This window comes from Prionailurus viverrinus, chromosome X (genome assembly GCF_022837055.1).
Source record: "Prionailurus viverrinus isolate Anna chromosome X, UM_Priviv_1.0, whole genome shotgun sequence".
NCBI classification, from domain to species: Eukaryota; Metazoa; Chordata; class Mammalia; order Carnivora; family Felidae; genus Prionailurus; species Prionailurus viverrinus.
The window spans coordinates 4806582-4821740 of record NC_062579.1 but is presented as its reverse complement, the minus strand read 5'-3'; the positions used below and the strand labels follow the sequence as shown (position 1 = coordinate 4821740).

Sequence of the window (15159 nt, the reverse complement as noted above, 5' to 3'; positions counted from 1 at the left end):
AGTTCGTGAGTTCGAGCCCCGCGTCGGGTCTGGAGCCTGCTTCAGATTCTGTGTCTCCCTCTCTCTCTGCTCCTCCCCCACTCAGGTTCTGTTCCTCTGTCTCTCAAAACTAAATAAACATTAAAAAAAAAAATAGAGGGGCGCCTGGGTGGCGCAGTCGGTTAAGCGTCCGACTTCAGCCAGGTCACGATCTCGCGGTCCGTGAGTTCGAGCCCCGCGTCAGGCTCTGGGCTGATGGCTCAGAGCCTGGAGCCTGTTTCCGATTCTGTGTCTCCCTCTCTCTCTGCCCCTCCCCCGTTCATGCTCTGTCTCTCTCTGTCCCAAAAATAAAATAAACGTTGAAAAAAAAATTTTTTTTTTAAAAAATAGAAAAAAAGAAAGCCTTTTCAGCCAGACAACTTCAGGAGAAATGCATGTGGAATAGGAAATTCCAGAATGAAAAATTCCAAAAAGCGTGAATGTGCCTTCTACGGAAAACCAATTCAAAACGAAGGGAGAATCGATCGCATCACCTCTTTCTCCGAACGCCTTTACGATGATTCGCAACTTCTTTTATAAACTTGCAGAATACTAACTGGAAGATGTCTTATGAGGCACACTGTACAAAAAGGGACGGGAGTCAGCGTTGTTTTCTCTGCGCCTGTCATAAATGCCTTCGTGTGCCATGGCTATCAGGAGGGAGTTAGCAAGAGCTAAAAATGAGGGGAGAAATTTCACCCGAGCCCTGGGTAAGTTCGAATGTCCCCGTGCGATTAATAGTGCGTGAGATGGGTATGTGCTCTGAGTCCCAGCAGACTGAGCGTTATCAGTTGAGCGACGAAGCCAAGGAAGAAGCCGACGCGTGCTTGAAATCTCCGAGGATGTTTCTCGCTGGGGAACAGCTCAGCAGGGGGCTGGGCTGCCACATCCGGTGATTGAACCAGAGTTTTCCATTTATCCGCAGAACGAGTTCTGTGCCTCCAGCTGCAGTGCAGGCCTGCCCACAGTCCCCTGCCAGCGGCGTGTTAACACCCTGACCTGGAGGGACCAGCTAAGGGTGAGAAAGCGCTTCACTCTCCATATCTATCTCGTGCGTATTTGGTTAGCTGAGACCGGCCGTGCCCACTGTGCGTTCAGGTCTCGTGGAGGCAAACCCGTGTCGACGGGCAACCTGTCCCCTCAATTCCATAGACCTGAATCATCTTAGAGGCAAATGTTAGCAAAGGCGATGGCGGTGGGGGTTCCGGATTTGTCTCCAGGTAGATTCGATGATAAAGCAATGGGATGACACCGAAGTTTCTTTTAGCCTCCGCACTGCCCGTGCGGGACGTGGGAGTCCTGAGAAGCGAATAAAATGGTTTCGTTTCGTTTACCAACTGGCGGACTCCCACGTGCAAAGGCACTCCTCGCACGTGGGTTGTTGGGCACATTTGGCCACCGCCTTACTGACCTCTGCTGAGAAAACGAAGTGATGGGTGGAAACCGCCTTAAACACTTAAGAGGGCCATTGACCCCAAGTGTAAACACAGCATTTGACTATTGGTGGGTTACTAATGCTGGATACCGTTTCTCAAATACATTTTAGAAGGGTCTCAAGCCCTACTGCCTCCACTGCTAGAGAGACGTGTGACCTCCTCGTTTCCTCTAGGAGAGTCGTTGGCAGGAGATTAGTGCCCTGCCCGCCACCCAGGGAACCCTGTGTGAGCACCCACTTTTACAAAGGGGTCGCTTTGCACGAGTGCATTTCTGCTCGCGTCCCTGGCCGTGAGCCCAGCCACCCTCAGGTTCACAGCCTGTGTCCGCTGTGAGACCTGCTTGCGTCTCTACCCGCAGGGTTTAGCTTTGGCCGCCTCCTTCAGTTTCTCCCCTGATTGGGGCCCCGGCTGTAGTCACTTTGGTGGCTTGACTTAGGAGAATGAACCTGAAGAGCAGAGAAAGGCAGGTTGGCTTCTCCCGTTCCCTCTCACCTTACCGATTCTGATCCGCAACCCAAACGCATTGGGTTATCTGGATGCCGTTGACGAGTGGCTAGGATGGGTGCACCTCCCCTCCCTTTATTCAGCTGTGGCCCCAGCCACCTCCAGGTCGGGACCGCCACATTAACCCCCTCGGCCAACCAGCGCTGACGTCTGGGCCACTCTCTGTGCTGTCCTTCCTGATTCGACCCAACAGATCCTTAGCCCACCGTCCTAGCTATGGATGAGGGAGGGAAGGTAGTTTGGCCTCGAGGTTCTCAGACTTGCCCCTGCGTCACAGATACCTGGAGGGCTTTTTAAAACACAGTTTGCTAGCCCCACTCCCAGATGCCCTTTCAATAGGCAAAGCCAGTTCACAGTCTGCAACCTGTGCAGCTGCACAGGGCCTCCATCGAGAAGAGGCCCACACTTGGCTCGATGATCTGCTATCGCCACCTGCAAATTCTTAATTTTTTTTCCCACCGGGGGCCTCCCATGTTATAGCCAGTCCAGACAGTAGGTCCAGAGCGAGGCTTGAGAACTCGCATTTCCAACAAGTTCCCGGGTGATGTTCCCCAAAGAACAGAGGAAGTGGTCAGTGGCCCTCCACCTCCTCCTCTCTCACCTCTCCTCGATCGGCTCCAATCACAGCCATGAAAATGGAAGGGAAACGGTGTGGCAGCTCGGTTACTTTTGTTATTGTCACCACTGTTCTCTGTTTTATTCTGTTTCGGTTAAGCAAACGAAATCTTCTCATGAAGCCTTTTCCGTACACCCAATAATTAATGTGAGTGTGATTTTCCCGTCTGTACAGTCCCCAAAGAGCTTACTGCAGCAGCTTGCAAAGCTATGCAAGTGGAACAACGTTGTAGTGAGTAATTTGAGAGGCTAGGGAGAGGGAAACGATGGGAAGAGCCATAAGGTAAGACGAGGCCGGGGTGGGGACACACAGAGGTGACCACAGGCCTCGGGACGGCAACTTGATGCATGCTTCCATAGGGCCAAAGTAACCTCCTCGCTGGGCGGAAACCGAAGTGTTCCTAGTGCTGAGACCCGCTACGTTTCTTCCGTAGGGCACATTTCTTTCTTTTTTTTTTTTTTTTAATTATTTTTCTTTATTTTTGAGAGGCAGAGAGAGAGAGAGAGACAGAGACAGAGCGCACTTGGGGGAGGCGCAGAGAGAGAGGGAGACACAGAATCCACAGCAGGCTCCAGGCTCTGAGCTGTCCGCACAGAGCCCGATGCGGGTCCCGAACTCACGAACCGTGAGATCATGACCTGAGCCGGAGTCGGACGCTCAGCCGACTGAGCCACCCCCAGGCGCCCCCGTAGGGCACCTTTCTTTATGCACGCAACCGTTGGCTGGATCTGCAGCTTATCATATTTGGCTGAATGTATTCTCTTCTCTATGTGTTTTAAGACAGATGAGCAAGACGCGAGACAGAATAGTTGGGATCCCCATGAGCTAAAATGCCACCGTTCCAACATTTTCCTCCCAACGTGAGGGGGCAAAAAAGCATTCGTGGCCCTGATGGTTATTGCGTTTGGGCTAATGAATGCACTGGGCTCTCTTCAAACATCCCACAAGATCAGGCTTTGGTCCTCGCTGACTTATTCTTGCCGAGGAGACCTAAGACATTTTCATTAACGACGGGGGAAGCTGTCAACTAAACAGGGAAAACCACGGAAATTGGCCCCGTACTCTAATTTCTAGCCCTGGTCAGAACCCCGATTGTAAGCTCAGCTCCATGTTCAACCCATTCAGTTTTTCTCATTTTCATAGCAAAGTTTCCTCAGCCGGAGTCAAATTCGTGATGACACAGCAGTGTCCATTTGTTTTGCTTTGTTTTTCCCCTGCTAGAATTTGGGAGAATTCCGCCCCATTAGATATGGAGGTTAAATAGTTGCCCCGCCCCCCCCCCATTTCCAGCAGAAATAAAATAAGTTTCTTTTATTTTTCCTTCATTTCACGGGAGGCCTCACGTTTCTGGAAAATCATCCTCGTGGTTGTCCTCTGGCTCTTTCCCATAAGATTATCTATCATCGGTTTAAAGAGGAGGCAAGGAAAGGACTGATTTATTCCATGTGCATAAGAAACTTCCTCAGCAAAAAAGTGCTCGAGCTCCTGGCCATGTCAGTGACAGGCGAGGCACGTCATAGATACGGAGATGGCTTTTCTCCTGGACGCTAACCCCGGCTGGAAACCCGAGACTGAGCTAGATCCCCCTGTGAGGGCACGTCCTCCGTCCTGCGTGCACACAGCCCTTTAGTTAGGAAAAGATTGCTCGGGCGTGTGTTTACCTTCTTTAAGATCCCAAAGGATTTGTTTTGCAAAATTAAACCAGAAGAAAGCAAAGACTAGTTAAAGAGGAGCAAAGTGGGGTTGAGGGGGGGCGACAGAAGTAGGTTCTGGAACTTTTAATCTGTCATCATTTCCCTTCAAGATGTCAGGGCCACTGTTTTGAGGAAGGTAGAAAATGCAGATGCTCCCAGGTAAGCCTTCCAACACTCTCTTCATGTTCTTGACGGTCTCATTTTCCTGCCCCTCTCACACGTTCGCTGTTATTTCTGTTGCTGTGACAACTTATGCACCGATAAGACATCATGGATATGCTGATTAGCATGTTTTGCATCCATTTGTAAAAACACTCGTGCCTCGTAGGCTCATTTTCGGAGTGTTAAAATCCCATGAACTGTAGTGGCGGTCATGTATTTGTCATGTGTTTCGCCTCTTCATACGTGAATCTATTCTTCCCACCAGAAGCATCATCGTCGTCGTCGTTGTCGTCACTGTCACAGGAAAGATGGATTTACTCACACTGAGCGTTCGGGTGGGGGAAGAAACGTTGTCCATAAAGCCATCGTGAACTTCACGTAAAAAGTTTCATCGTTTTATGTGAATTATATTCAATTGAGGATATTAAGGAACGTCGCAGAGTTCTCTGCCAGTTTTTCCTTACTTAACAGATAGTGAGCATCAGACTTTGATTTTCCAGTGGCAGCGAGATTAATGCAACAGGCATTTGAGCGATGCCCCCTGGAGAATACAGGGGTCCATGTCTGTTTCATCGTCCCCGCCTCCCTGGCCCGGACAGTTCCTGTGACGACTGTTGGGTTTCACTGCCCTCTGCTGGCCGTGTCGTGGAAACGCTTTCACATTATCGCTGTACAAGTGTTTGCTCCGAATTGTCTTTTGGTTTCGGCCCCTGTGCCCATCCATGCGTTCTCCTCCTGCCGTTTGTGTCACGGTCGTATCTTTTGAATCTGGTCACTAAGTGTTAACACACTCACGCGCTTGCTATTGTCTCCTTGCACCAGAAGCCCTGACATGCTGCGGTCGGAAGTTTCATTTTCTGTGGGAGGAAGGCACTCATCCACCGACTCCAACAAGGCCTCCAGCGGAGACCTCTCCCCTTATGACAACAACTCCCCAGTGCTGTCCGAGCGCTCCTTGCTGGCTATGCAAGAGGACGCGGCCCCGGGGGGCTCAGAGAAGCTTTACAAAGGGCCGGAGCAGTACGTGCTGGTGAGCCACTTGCCATCGTCGAAATCAAGGGAGAGTTCTCCTGGACCAAGGCTTGGCAAAGGTAACTGGAACCCGGCCGGCGCCGGCCAGATCGGTGACCCTGATGGCACGTGGCATGGCGTGGGCACCTGGACCTTCTCTTCATCCCTTCCTTGTTTCATGTTCCTGTACTTCTGTGGGATTGGCCGAGTTCCGGCTCTGGGAAGAGGAGGGGATGGAGGGCCCAGTCCTGGTCTGGGAGGGTCCCTGCAGACCCCAGCATGTGGCAAGCAGTCTCATGCCCAGAGAGCCCCCGATACTCCCACTGATTGTTCCCCCCGAGCATCTGAGGGACTTGATGTGTCCTCGCCCCTGAGTTTGGGAGCATGTTTGCATGTCTAAGATGTCACCTGATTATTGCTGTTACTTTTACAAAGAGAGGAAGCTGAACCCACTATATAAGGAGACGTCGTGTGCCAAAGAGGTCTCCGTGGGAGAGGAAGATTTGTTTGGCAAAATAAGCATTCCATGGTCAAATATGTTTGGGGAATGCTGGGCTAACCGAGCTAATGGTTTCTCTATTGTACAATTTCTCAAACTCTTTAAAGTGGAAAAGAGAGTGTGGTTTACAGTTTTCCCCAAATTTATTTGACCACCGAATGTTTGCCTCTGTTCTTTTCCTCCACAGAGTAATCCCTCAGTGCCAGGGCTCAGCAGGACGCTCTGAGTAGTAAATGGAAGACACATTTTATCCTACATTCATAATTTAATCCACAGAAACACCCTGAAAAGGCTTTGTTTGTTCGTTTGTTTGTTGTGTGTGTGTGTGTGCGCGTGTGTGTTTAAAGCATAGTATGTTTATTTTTATTTTATAAATAATCATGTCAAAAAATAATTGAGAAAATTCGTAATGAAAACAGTAACCTGGGGCGCCCGGTGGCTCAGTCGGTGAAGCGTCCGACTTGGGCTCAGGTCATGATCTCATGGTTCTTGGGTCTGAGCCCCGTGTCGGGCTCTGTGATGACGGCTCGGAGCCTGGAGCCCGCTTCGGATTCTGTGTCCCCCTCTCTCTCTCTGCCCCTCTCCTGCTCACACTCTGTCTCTCTCTCCTTCAAAAATAAATAAACATTATAAAAATTAAAAAAAAAAAAAGAAAACAGTAACCCATGTTCCCTTCAAGCATAAAATTTATTTTTTAAATGTAAAACTTTAGTTTTCATAGTCCTTGTCCAGATGTATACCTAACTTTACAGCTTTGTTTTCCAAAGTATAGCTCCTTTTGAATTAAGCGTATCTCACTTAAAATCATATCATTTAGCATTTTCCATTTTGCTCACATTCTTCATGGCCATGATATCGATGCATCATAGATTTACTATTCCCTTTCTGACGTATATAAATGATCTCTAATATTTGCTCTTTTAAATTAGTGACAGACTTTCTATACGTAACATTCTCTGCAACAACAACACAGGAACGTGCTCTGAAGAGAATCTGGCCGTTGTAAGAGGCCCGGCATATTCCGGTTTCTAAATACAGATTCAGAGAGATGTTATTCGACAACTTCCCACTGGGAAAGCTCTGATTTGTTAGCAGGTAGACTGAGGCACTCACTACTAGTTCTGTCTGTTGGCTATCTTGGCAAACTCTGGCACTGTGGTCCTCAATTTTGCGCACCGGGGGACAGGTGACGATGTCTGTAGTCATTTGGGGTTATCACGACTTGGGAGGGGTTGCTACTGGGGTCCAGACTGTAGAGCCCAGGGCTGAACATCCCGCGGCATGCGGGACCGCTCCCCGCAGAGAAGGATTCGGCCCCCGGTGTCACTGGTGCAGGGGCTAAGCAATCCTGTCCACTCTGTAACTGTCTCCCTGCAAACAACCCCACCCCGAGGGCATTAGAAACAAGTCGTGTTGGTGTCCCATGACCAGAGCACGAGACTTGGCGTCGGTAACCTGTTCTGCCACGCGCAGCCTGCAGGAGAGACGGAGCCTTTCGGAGTCCCCTCCCCTCCTCGTATGGAAACTAAGAAAGACAGGAGCAGTAACTCTGAGCGTTCCATTCGCTCGCCCACGTAAAGTCCTCAACACAGAACCTGGCGCGCAGTGAGCGCTCGACAAGGTCACAAGGCATCCGAACGGCTGCCCCAGGGAAGCACCCGGTAGACACTTGCTTCAAGAAATACTCATTATGGGGCACCTGTTGGGACGAGCACTGGGTGTCGTATGGAAACCAATTTCACAATAAATTTCATATTAAAAAAAAGAAAAGAAATACTCATTAGGATCACATCACAGGGTCGTAGCGGGGACTCTGAGATGGAGAGAACGCCCCATATGGCGCCTTCCTCTGCCAGCTTGTGAATGAATACAGGCAGGGGTGAACCTGTTGATGTCAGCAGCGGGGTATGGCGGAGGGTAGCACCAGCAGGGGGACGGTGACTATTTTACGTTCCTCGGTCTCAGTAACTGCCGTCAGAGCTGTTGTCATCCGTCACCATTGTATTCACTCCCCATCGCTGCTCCAGCAGCGTCTGACAGGTTAGTGGTTGAAAACGACACACACGTGTATCATCTCACACTTCTGGACTTCACCAATCCAAAGGGGTCCTCAGGGCTGTGTTACTCCTGGAGGCTCCAGGCTCCGAGAGGCCACCTGTGTTCTCTGGCTCGTGGCCCTTCCTCCAAAAATATAGCACCTTTTCTGCCTCCCCCTCATAAGGACCCTTGTGATCGCATCGGGTCTACCCGTCCAGCTAATCCAGATCATCGTCTCGTCTCAAGACTCATAATTTAATCCGACCTGCAGTCCCTTTGGCATATGACATCTTTACAGGTTCTGAGGATCATGACACAGACATCTTTGGGGGCCCTTATTCTGTGTACCACGACCATTATATAGAAAGCCTTTTTGTAAATCCCCAACGGACTAAGCCTCCTGAAAGGCAGGTCCGCACCTTGTTCTGTCTTGTATCCGGCACGATCTCGAATGTGATACCATGTTACAAAAATGTTTGTTGATTGACTTTTTGCTCGTCGATTTCCATTGTGAGTCACATACCTTTCTCTTTACACTTTTTCCTAGATATGGCAGAGGAGCCTTTCAATATCTGGGGAACTTGGCATTCAACATTAAAAAGTGGATCCAAAGACCCGGGAATGACAGGTGACGTACTATCTTTTAAAGGCTGTTTATTGCACTTGCTTTCTAAATTAAGTTTCTTTGCTTTTTTTTCCTACTATCATATTAAGTACTTGTCAGATGTTATCTGGAAAATGCTGAAAATAGGGGGAAAACCATATGAAGCTATACTTAGCCTTTCTGTCAAGGTATGTCAACCTTTGACTATATTTCATTTCATTTCCTTGGCAAGAGTTTTTTATTATTTTTTTAAGGTTTATTCCTTTTTGAGAGACACAGAGAGATAGCGCGTGAATGGGGGAAGGGCAGAGAGAGAGGGAGACACAGAATCCGAAGCGGGCTCCAGGTCCTGAGCTGTCGGCACAGAGCCCGACGCGGGGCTCGAGCTCACAAGCTGTGAGATCATGGCCTGAGCTGAAGTCCGACGCTCAACGGACTCAGCCACCCAGGCACCCCCTTTGCAAGAGTTTTTAAACATAGTTACAATCATTCTGTCTGTGCAACTTTATATTATCTGTTTCACTTCCATTTTCCGGTTATTTGCCATTATTATTGTGAAGGGCCACGTAGTGTTCCAGACTGCATACGCCTGGTTTACAACCCATTTTTTGGTTATCGTTGTAATAAGTGATGCTGTCGGGAACTTCTTTCTTGCGCGTTTTGTTCTGTATTTTCAATGAAGAACAGATTCACAGAATTTGGGAAAGCAAGTCATAAATCCAGAATAGGGCAGCGAGTCAAAATTAAGAACCTTCCCAAACATCCAGAGGTGCAGTCACTAGTTTGCATTTTTGCTCATTCGAAACCACAGTTGTATTTATTAGTTTCATTTGCATTTCTTTCATCCCTTACGGTTTTGTCCCCCTTTCGATATCTGGAATTGTTACGTTTTACATAATCTAGTCTATGGCTCTTCGTTTTTGTGAATTCTTCCACCAAACTGATCTTTACTTAAGCATTAATCATGTATATGCTTTCCTCTTTCATAGTATTTCATTATTTTAGCCCTTAATTCTTTCATCCATGTGGAACGTATGTTAATACACAGCATGAAGTGTGTAAACTGTTTTGGTTTTTTGTTCCAAATACGTGTGTGTGTGTGTGTGTGTGTGTGTGTGTACATGTGAGTGTGTCTATAGTGCATCTTTAATTTAGTGGCATCTGATCCAGCTGAATTGCGAACGGGTCCTTTAACTACATCCCGTTGTATCCTATGAGGTGCTTTACTACCTTTTGCCTCAAGGATAAACTAGTCCCAGATGTTCCGCTCCAATTCCCCGTGCTATTTCAACTCTGATCAGTCCCTGCGTAAATGCTGCTGTCTCTTGCCCCAGTGATCGTCTTCTCTTTCCCCGCCTACTTTTTAGTAAATGAGAGAACCGGGCAATGGTGGTCTGGGGACATAGGCGCCAAGAACCCGTTTGTTCGCGAAATGCAGTCTTTTGCCCTCCCTTCAGTTTCCTCGAGCCTTAACCTGTCACAGGTTGATCTCTCCCTCACATCACGTCACAGTGTGGATCGTGCAGGGTGAGGAGGGGCGGGGGAGCTCTGGTCCACACAGCCATTCAGGGGCTCGGGCCCCACCCAGCCCGAGCTCCCCGGGGGTGGCTCCCCGGGGGTGTCTCCATCTCAGCCTAGTAGTGGGCGGAAGGGGTGAGCCCGGAAGACTCACAGGCGTGTGTGTTTTTATTGGACCAGGCCTAGAAATGGCTGACGTCACATCTCTGCACCCTGGCTGGCCAGGCCTCAGTTATGTGGCCCTCCTAAATGCAAGGCAGGCTGGGAAATGTCAACCAGTCCTTCCCACGGGGCCAGTTTAGATTCAGTTCATTTATTCCAATGGCTTTTACTGACGTCGTAGAGACGCGAAAGCATTCGAATTTGTGTCTCCCCAGGACTGCAAATTGCCCCGAACAAGAAGAGAACGCTTCCTTTACCTTCCACGCTCGGAAAAGTGTTCATAGCCACGTGGAAGGGGCCTTTCCTGAAATAAATCAGTGGCCAGGACGATCTAGTTTGACAGCTAACGTCTGTCTTTGGAGCTGCAACGTGCACTGTGCCGGTGACCAAAACGTCACGTGTCATTTCTTTTACTAGGAAATATTTTACTTGAGGCAGCGGCAGCTAAGAGCCAACTGGGCTTTTTCGGGTTTTGAAGCTGCCAGTGGGAAGGAAATGACGGGACCTCCCGACGGGGATTCTGCAAACTAATTCCCTCTCTTGCCCCTCTCTCTGGCCTCCAGGTTCCTATGGAGACATTTTTGAAAGTAGCTCCCTGCGACCGGGGCCATGTTCCCTTTCTCAGGGGAACCTGTCCCCGAATTGGCCTCAGTGGCACGGGAGCCCCACAGAACTGGAACGTGGCCGGCAGGTCATTCGGAGGACTCGGACCACGGCCACCGTGGTGGAGTGCACGGCCTGCCCTCCCGTGTCGCGGGTCTGCAGCACGCCCCACATCCAGGGCGGCGGCAGGAGACCCGAGCAGGCCATGCCCAAAGCAGGGAGGTATTTGACTCTGGGAAGTGCCGAAGACCTCACCCAGAGCGAGCCAGGCACCGCCTGGCCGCAGAGCAGAGCCAAGCCCTGGCACCAGAGACCTCGAGAGGGCGAGAAGCGTGACAAGAGGCCTCCTCCTCCTTATCCTGGTCCAGGGAAGCAAGCTTTGGCGTCAGCCCACCAGTCTGCCGAGTCACTGCTGTGGAGGCCTCAGAGGCCCGAAGAAGGTTCCAGAACAGCTTCGGAAGAGCCTCGGGCCACTGAGCAAAACCCGAGCACTGCCTACTCCGGTCCCACCGGCGATCAGAACAGCAAGACTTTGGGCGACCCCGACTGGCTCGACTGGCAGAGAGAGCGGTGGCAAATCTGGGAGCTCTTGTCCACCGACAACCCCGACGCCCTCCCGGAAACGCTGGTCTGAGCCCGCCCGAGTTCGCGCCCCCACGTCCCAAACAGCCTTCTTTCACTCAGTAGGGAAAAAAGGTGGTGTGGGACAATTGGACACTTCTACTTATTTGTCTTCTTTTACACTTTAAAAAAATAACACAGGAGAAACCGAGTTCACTCAAAGATATAGAGCACTACCCTTGCCATTGATAATAACGTTCTATTGCATAGCCAGCCTTAGGAGAAAACAAAAACAAAACCGGATGGCGATATCCAATCGAAAAATTACTCACTTTGGCTCTGTATAAGATAAAAGTCTTGCTTTGATATCGCTTAATTGTATTTATGTGACTTCCGTTCTGACTGTTGTATATTCTGTAACAGATTATGTATGATAATCATATATCATATATTCACAGAAACAGAAGGAACCATTTTTTTTTTAAATCACTTCACGCATACTAAGGAATGAGATTCCATAGAATGTTCTAGAATATGCACAAGCAGGTTTCTGTGCTTTTGCCATAGCTTTTTAACTGGGGATAGCCCTTCCTTCGATGCCTAAGAAAAAACGCTAACACAGCAAAACAAAATAGAATATGCCAAGCCATATTTTTATATAGTAGTGAGATACCAAAAAAATGTAGTCACTGAATGCTTTTTCATATTGAATATGTTTTAAGGAGAATATTAAATTTGATACATTATGGAATATATTTTTAGAATCTGTTTAGAAAGGTTTCAGTTGATCAAACAAGAGAAAGGCCGTGCCTAACAAAGAAAGAATAATTAAGTTGTCCTTCCCAGTTTAGATCAAATTCAGTTTTATATAGACCATATATAATATATATTTATAATGTATAATTTTTATGTATTTTTCAAAACTACAAACTGGAATCCAACTATAAAGTGTTTAAGAATCCAAATGGAGTATTCAAATTACAGAACGCAGTTTTTCCTTCTGCCCCATAATCAGTATTAACCAAATTATACGCAGTGCTGTGTAAAGTATATCATGTTTGGAAAAAAAAAAAACTACAGCTTTGTATTGACGTCGTGCCAAAGGCTGAGGAAATGTTTCCTTCAGGAATTTTGTGTGTATCGTAAAATGCTCCTGCCACACTTCAGTTTGAAGTTTTTCAACCGCAAAACCATTTTTGACCAGCAGGTGGCGATTCGCTTCAGTATTTTCTGAGATTTTTTTTTTTTCACTTCATAAGGGAATGTGTATTATAGAAAAGGAATTTTTTTTTTTTTATGGAACATGCTACTCTTAATCTTCATGTTGGCAATGAAATTTTCCGTGGTGTTTCTTCATGTTCTATCTTGTGCCATGATGAATAAAAAGTTAAACAGAGACTTTGTTCCCTGGCATTAAATCTGATGAATGAACTCACCCGCCATTCCAGACCTCCCCTTCACTATCCACAAGTCCAAGTGCAATAGACAGCAGCGCTACTATACATATGCAGCTAAAGAGCTGGTAAAAAATTATCAGACGGTTTGGGAACACTGACACACTTAGAAGTTTACAACAATCATTTCTCGCGAGTGGAGGCTGTGTTTAGCCACAGGCCGGGTTTCCGCCTGCTGGACAGGTGTTGCCAACACAATCCCTGTAAGGTACATCCGTCCTAAGGGCCTTAGATGCTTCATTCGTTTCAGCGGCCGGCTGGGACTCAGGAAGGATTTGGCCGCCAGTATCCGGATCTTCCCGGGTGCCCCCACGCAGCGGAAAGTTGTGAACGAGGCTCCGAGCAAACGCTACTTGATTGTGGATGGCAAGTTGCTTTTCCGTGCCACCCCGTCTCCTCCTACTGACCCTGTGTTTTCCAGGCTTTGAGCGTGACTGTGACCCGGCCAGTTGTTTCTCTCCATTCTGGACTGAACTGCCTCGTGCATCGGGCCCTCTGCCCACCAGGCTCTTGCCCAAAGAGTTTTATGTTTTAAAGCTTCCAGACCAAATGGCTCTGCGGTGGACGTCTGTGACACAAAGGGTAATGAAAAGTCTCTCCATCTGTTGATAGTCAGATCTAGAATAGCTGGTCCAGGAAACAGGGCTCAGCATGTATTTTAAATAATCAAACTGAGTGTGTGTGTGTGTGTGTGTGTGTGTGAAAGAGAGAGACAGAGAGAAACAATATGCACTCTCCCTCTCTCTTTGTGTGATTTAAGCCCAGCGGCCGTATCTTTAGCATAGCGAGTGAAAGCTGGGTTTTTAGATACCCTTATCACATTGAAAATAAGTTGTTTTAAAATACACACACGGGACCCAAGGACCGGAGTGGAAATTGAAGTAATTTGTAACACCTTGTAAATGACAGAACGCCTGACAAGAAACAAATAGAGCTCAGACGCTTTCAAGTTGGAGCAAAGAAGCGATGTCGCACGTGTCTCTGCGTCTGTGAACACGAGCACTGCTTGTGTGTCTCTGGCAACAGGGCCAGAAAGATGATGGCAGAAATGGCCGAACGTGAATTTCTCTTGATCCATCTAAGTGGCTGTTAACGTCCGCGCGTTGTGGTTTGTCACAGAAGACCCAAACCTCTCCCACCGGTGGAATTTGCGCAAGTTGAGGAAACATCTAGATAAGCCCGGCTTGCTTCTTTTCTCATACGCGTTTCACTACACACCTGCTTGGCAGGGGGACAGCGTTGGGATTAAATGTAAGGAGCCGCCGGAACAAAGTCCAGGCCTGTGGCGCAGGCTTCGGGCAGGCGGACGGCAGGGGGTGGACGAGAGATGGGACCACGGCTCGGCCGGACAGATTTTTGAAACGGGACTAAACGGGCAGCAAATGTTCGAGAGAAAAAAAATGCAAACCAAAGGCGAATGCCAAAAAAGGTGGAGAGTCTTCGGCGCAGTCGAGGCGACAGATGGCGTGGCGGAGACGGGCGACTGCGGATAGTGGTCCCTGGGGTGCGCACCCCTGGCCCGGTGAGGCCCCCCCGCGCACCGAGGTGCGCGCAGCACCCGCCCCAACCGAAGACCCCACGGAGGTTGCAAAAGGGTCAGGAGATTCTCGAAATTCAATTCAGGCGACATCCGTTCAGCCTAGAGTGACCGACTCGTCCCAGTTTGATGGGGACATCCCAGCTTTCGTGATAAAAAAAAGAAACCAGGGCCCTGCCTCAATGGTCACGTTTTAGTAGAGGCACCTCGCGTGCCGTGTCTGAGATGTAATTATACTGAACACAGATTTCTTGTCCCAGATACGACACGGGACGTACTTCTGTTAGAGAGCCACTCACTGGTTACCTGACATTCAATTGAACTGAGTGTCTCTTGCTAAGTCTGGTCACCCTCATCTGCAGCCATGGTACCCCACTCAGTCCCCAGTGGCTTGACATCTTCACTGAATGTTGCACGGGGCCTCCCCAGCCCTGAAGGACCAGCTGCATGCCTGCCACGTGCAGCCACATTCTCTCTAGCCACCAGCCACCCCCTGGTCCAGGGTGTCTTACCCCCAGCCTCCCCGGGATCCCAGCCTCCCCGGGATCCCAGCCTCCCTGGGATCCCACCCTCACGGCCTGTCTCGCAAGTGTCTTCTGTGCGTCTGCCCTCACCATCTCCTTCGTTCCTCCGCGTCACCGCCCTGGGTGTAGTTTACAATCCACACCTTGTCACAGGCGTGTCCCTGCTTTAAAACCACCGATGGCCTCCAAGACAAAGTCCACACGCCCGGTGATAACATC

The 15159-nt window shown here is 49.0% G+C and overlaps 1 protein-coding gene across 4 annotated transcripts in view; it reads left to right on the top strand.

Annotated features, from left to right (window-relative positions):
* The window catches only part of ARHGAP6 (Rho GTPase activating protein 6), a 451443-nt gene extending 438620 nt beyond the window's left edge, over positions 1-12823 (top strand). For all 4 annotated transcript variants that reach the window (XM_047844196.1, XM_047844197.1, XM_047844199.1 and 1 more), the window contains 3 exons: positions 5253-5521; positions 8525-8605; positions 10825-12823. In XM_047844196.1, coding sequence (XP_047700152.1) covers positions 5253-5521; positions 8525-8605; positions 10825-11498 — 1024 coding nt within the window. In that variant the 3' untranslated portion in view covers positions 11499-12823. The remainder of the gene's footprint in view (positions 1-5252; positions 5522-8524; positions 8606-10824) is intronic.
* Positions 12824-15159: the final 2336 nt, after the last annotated feature.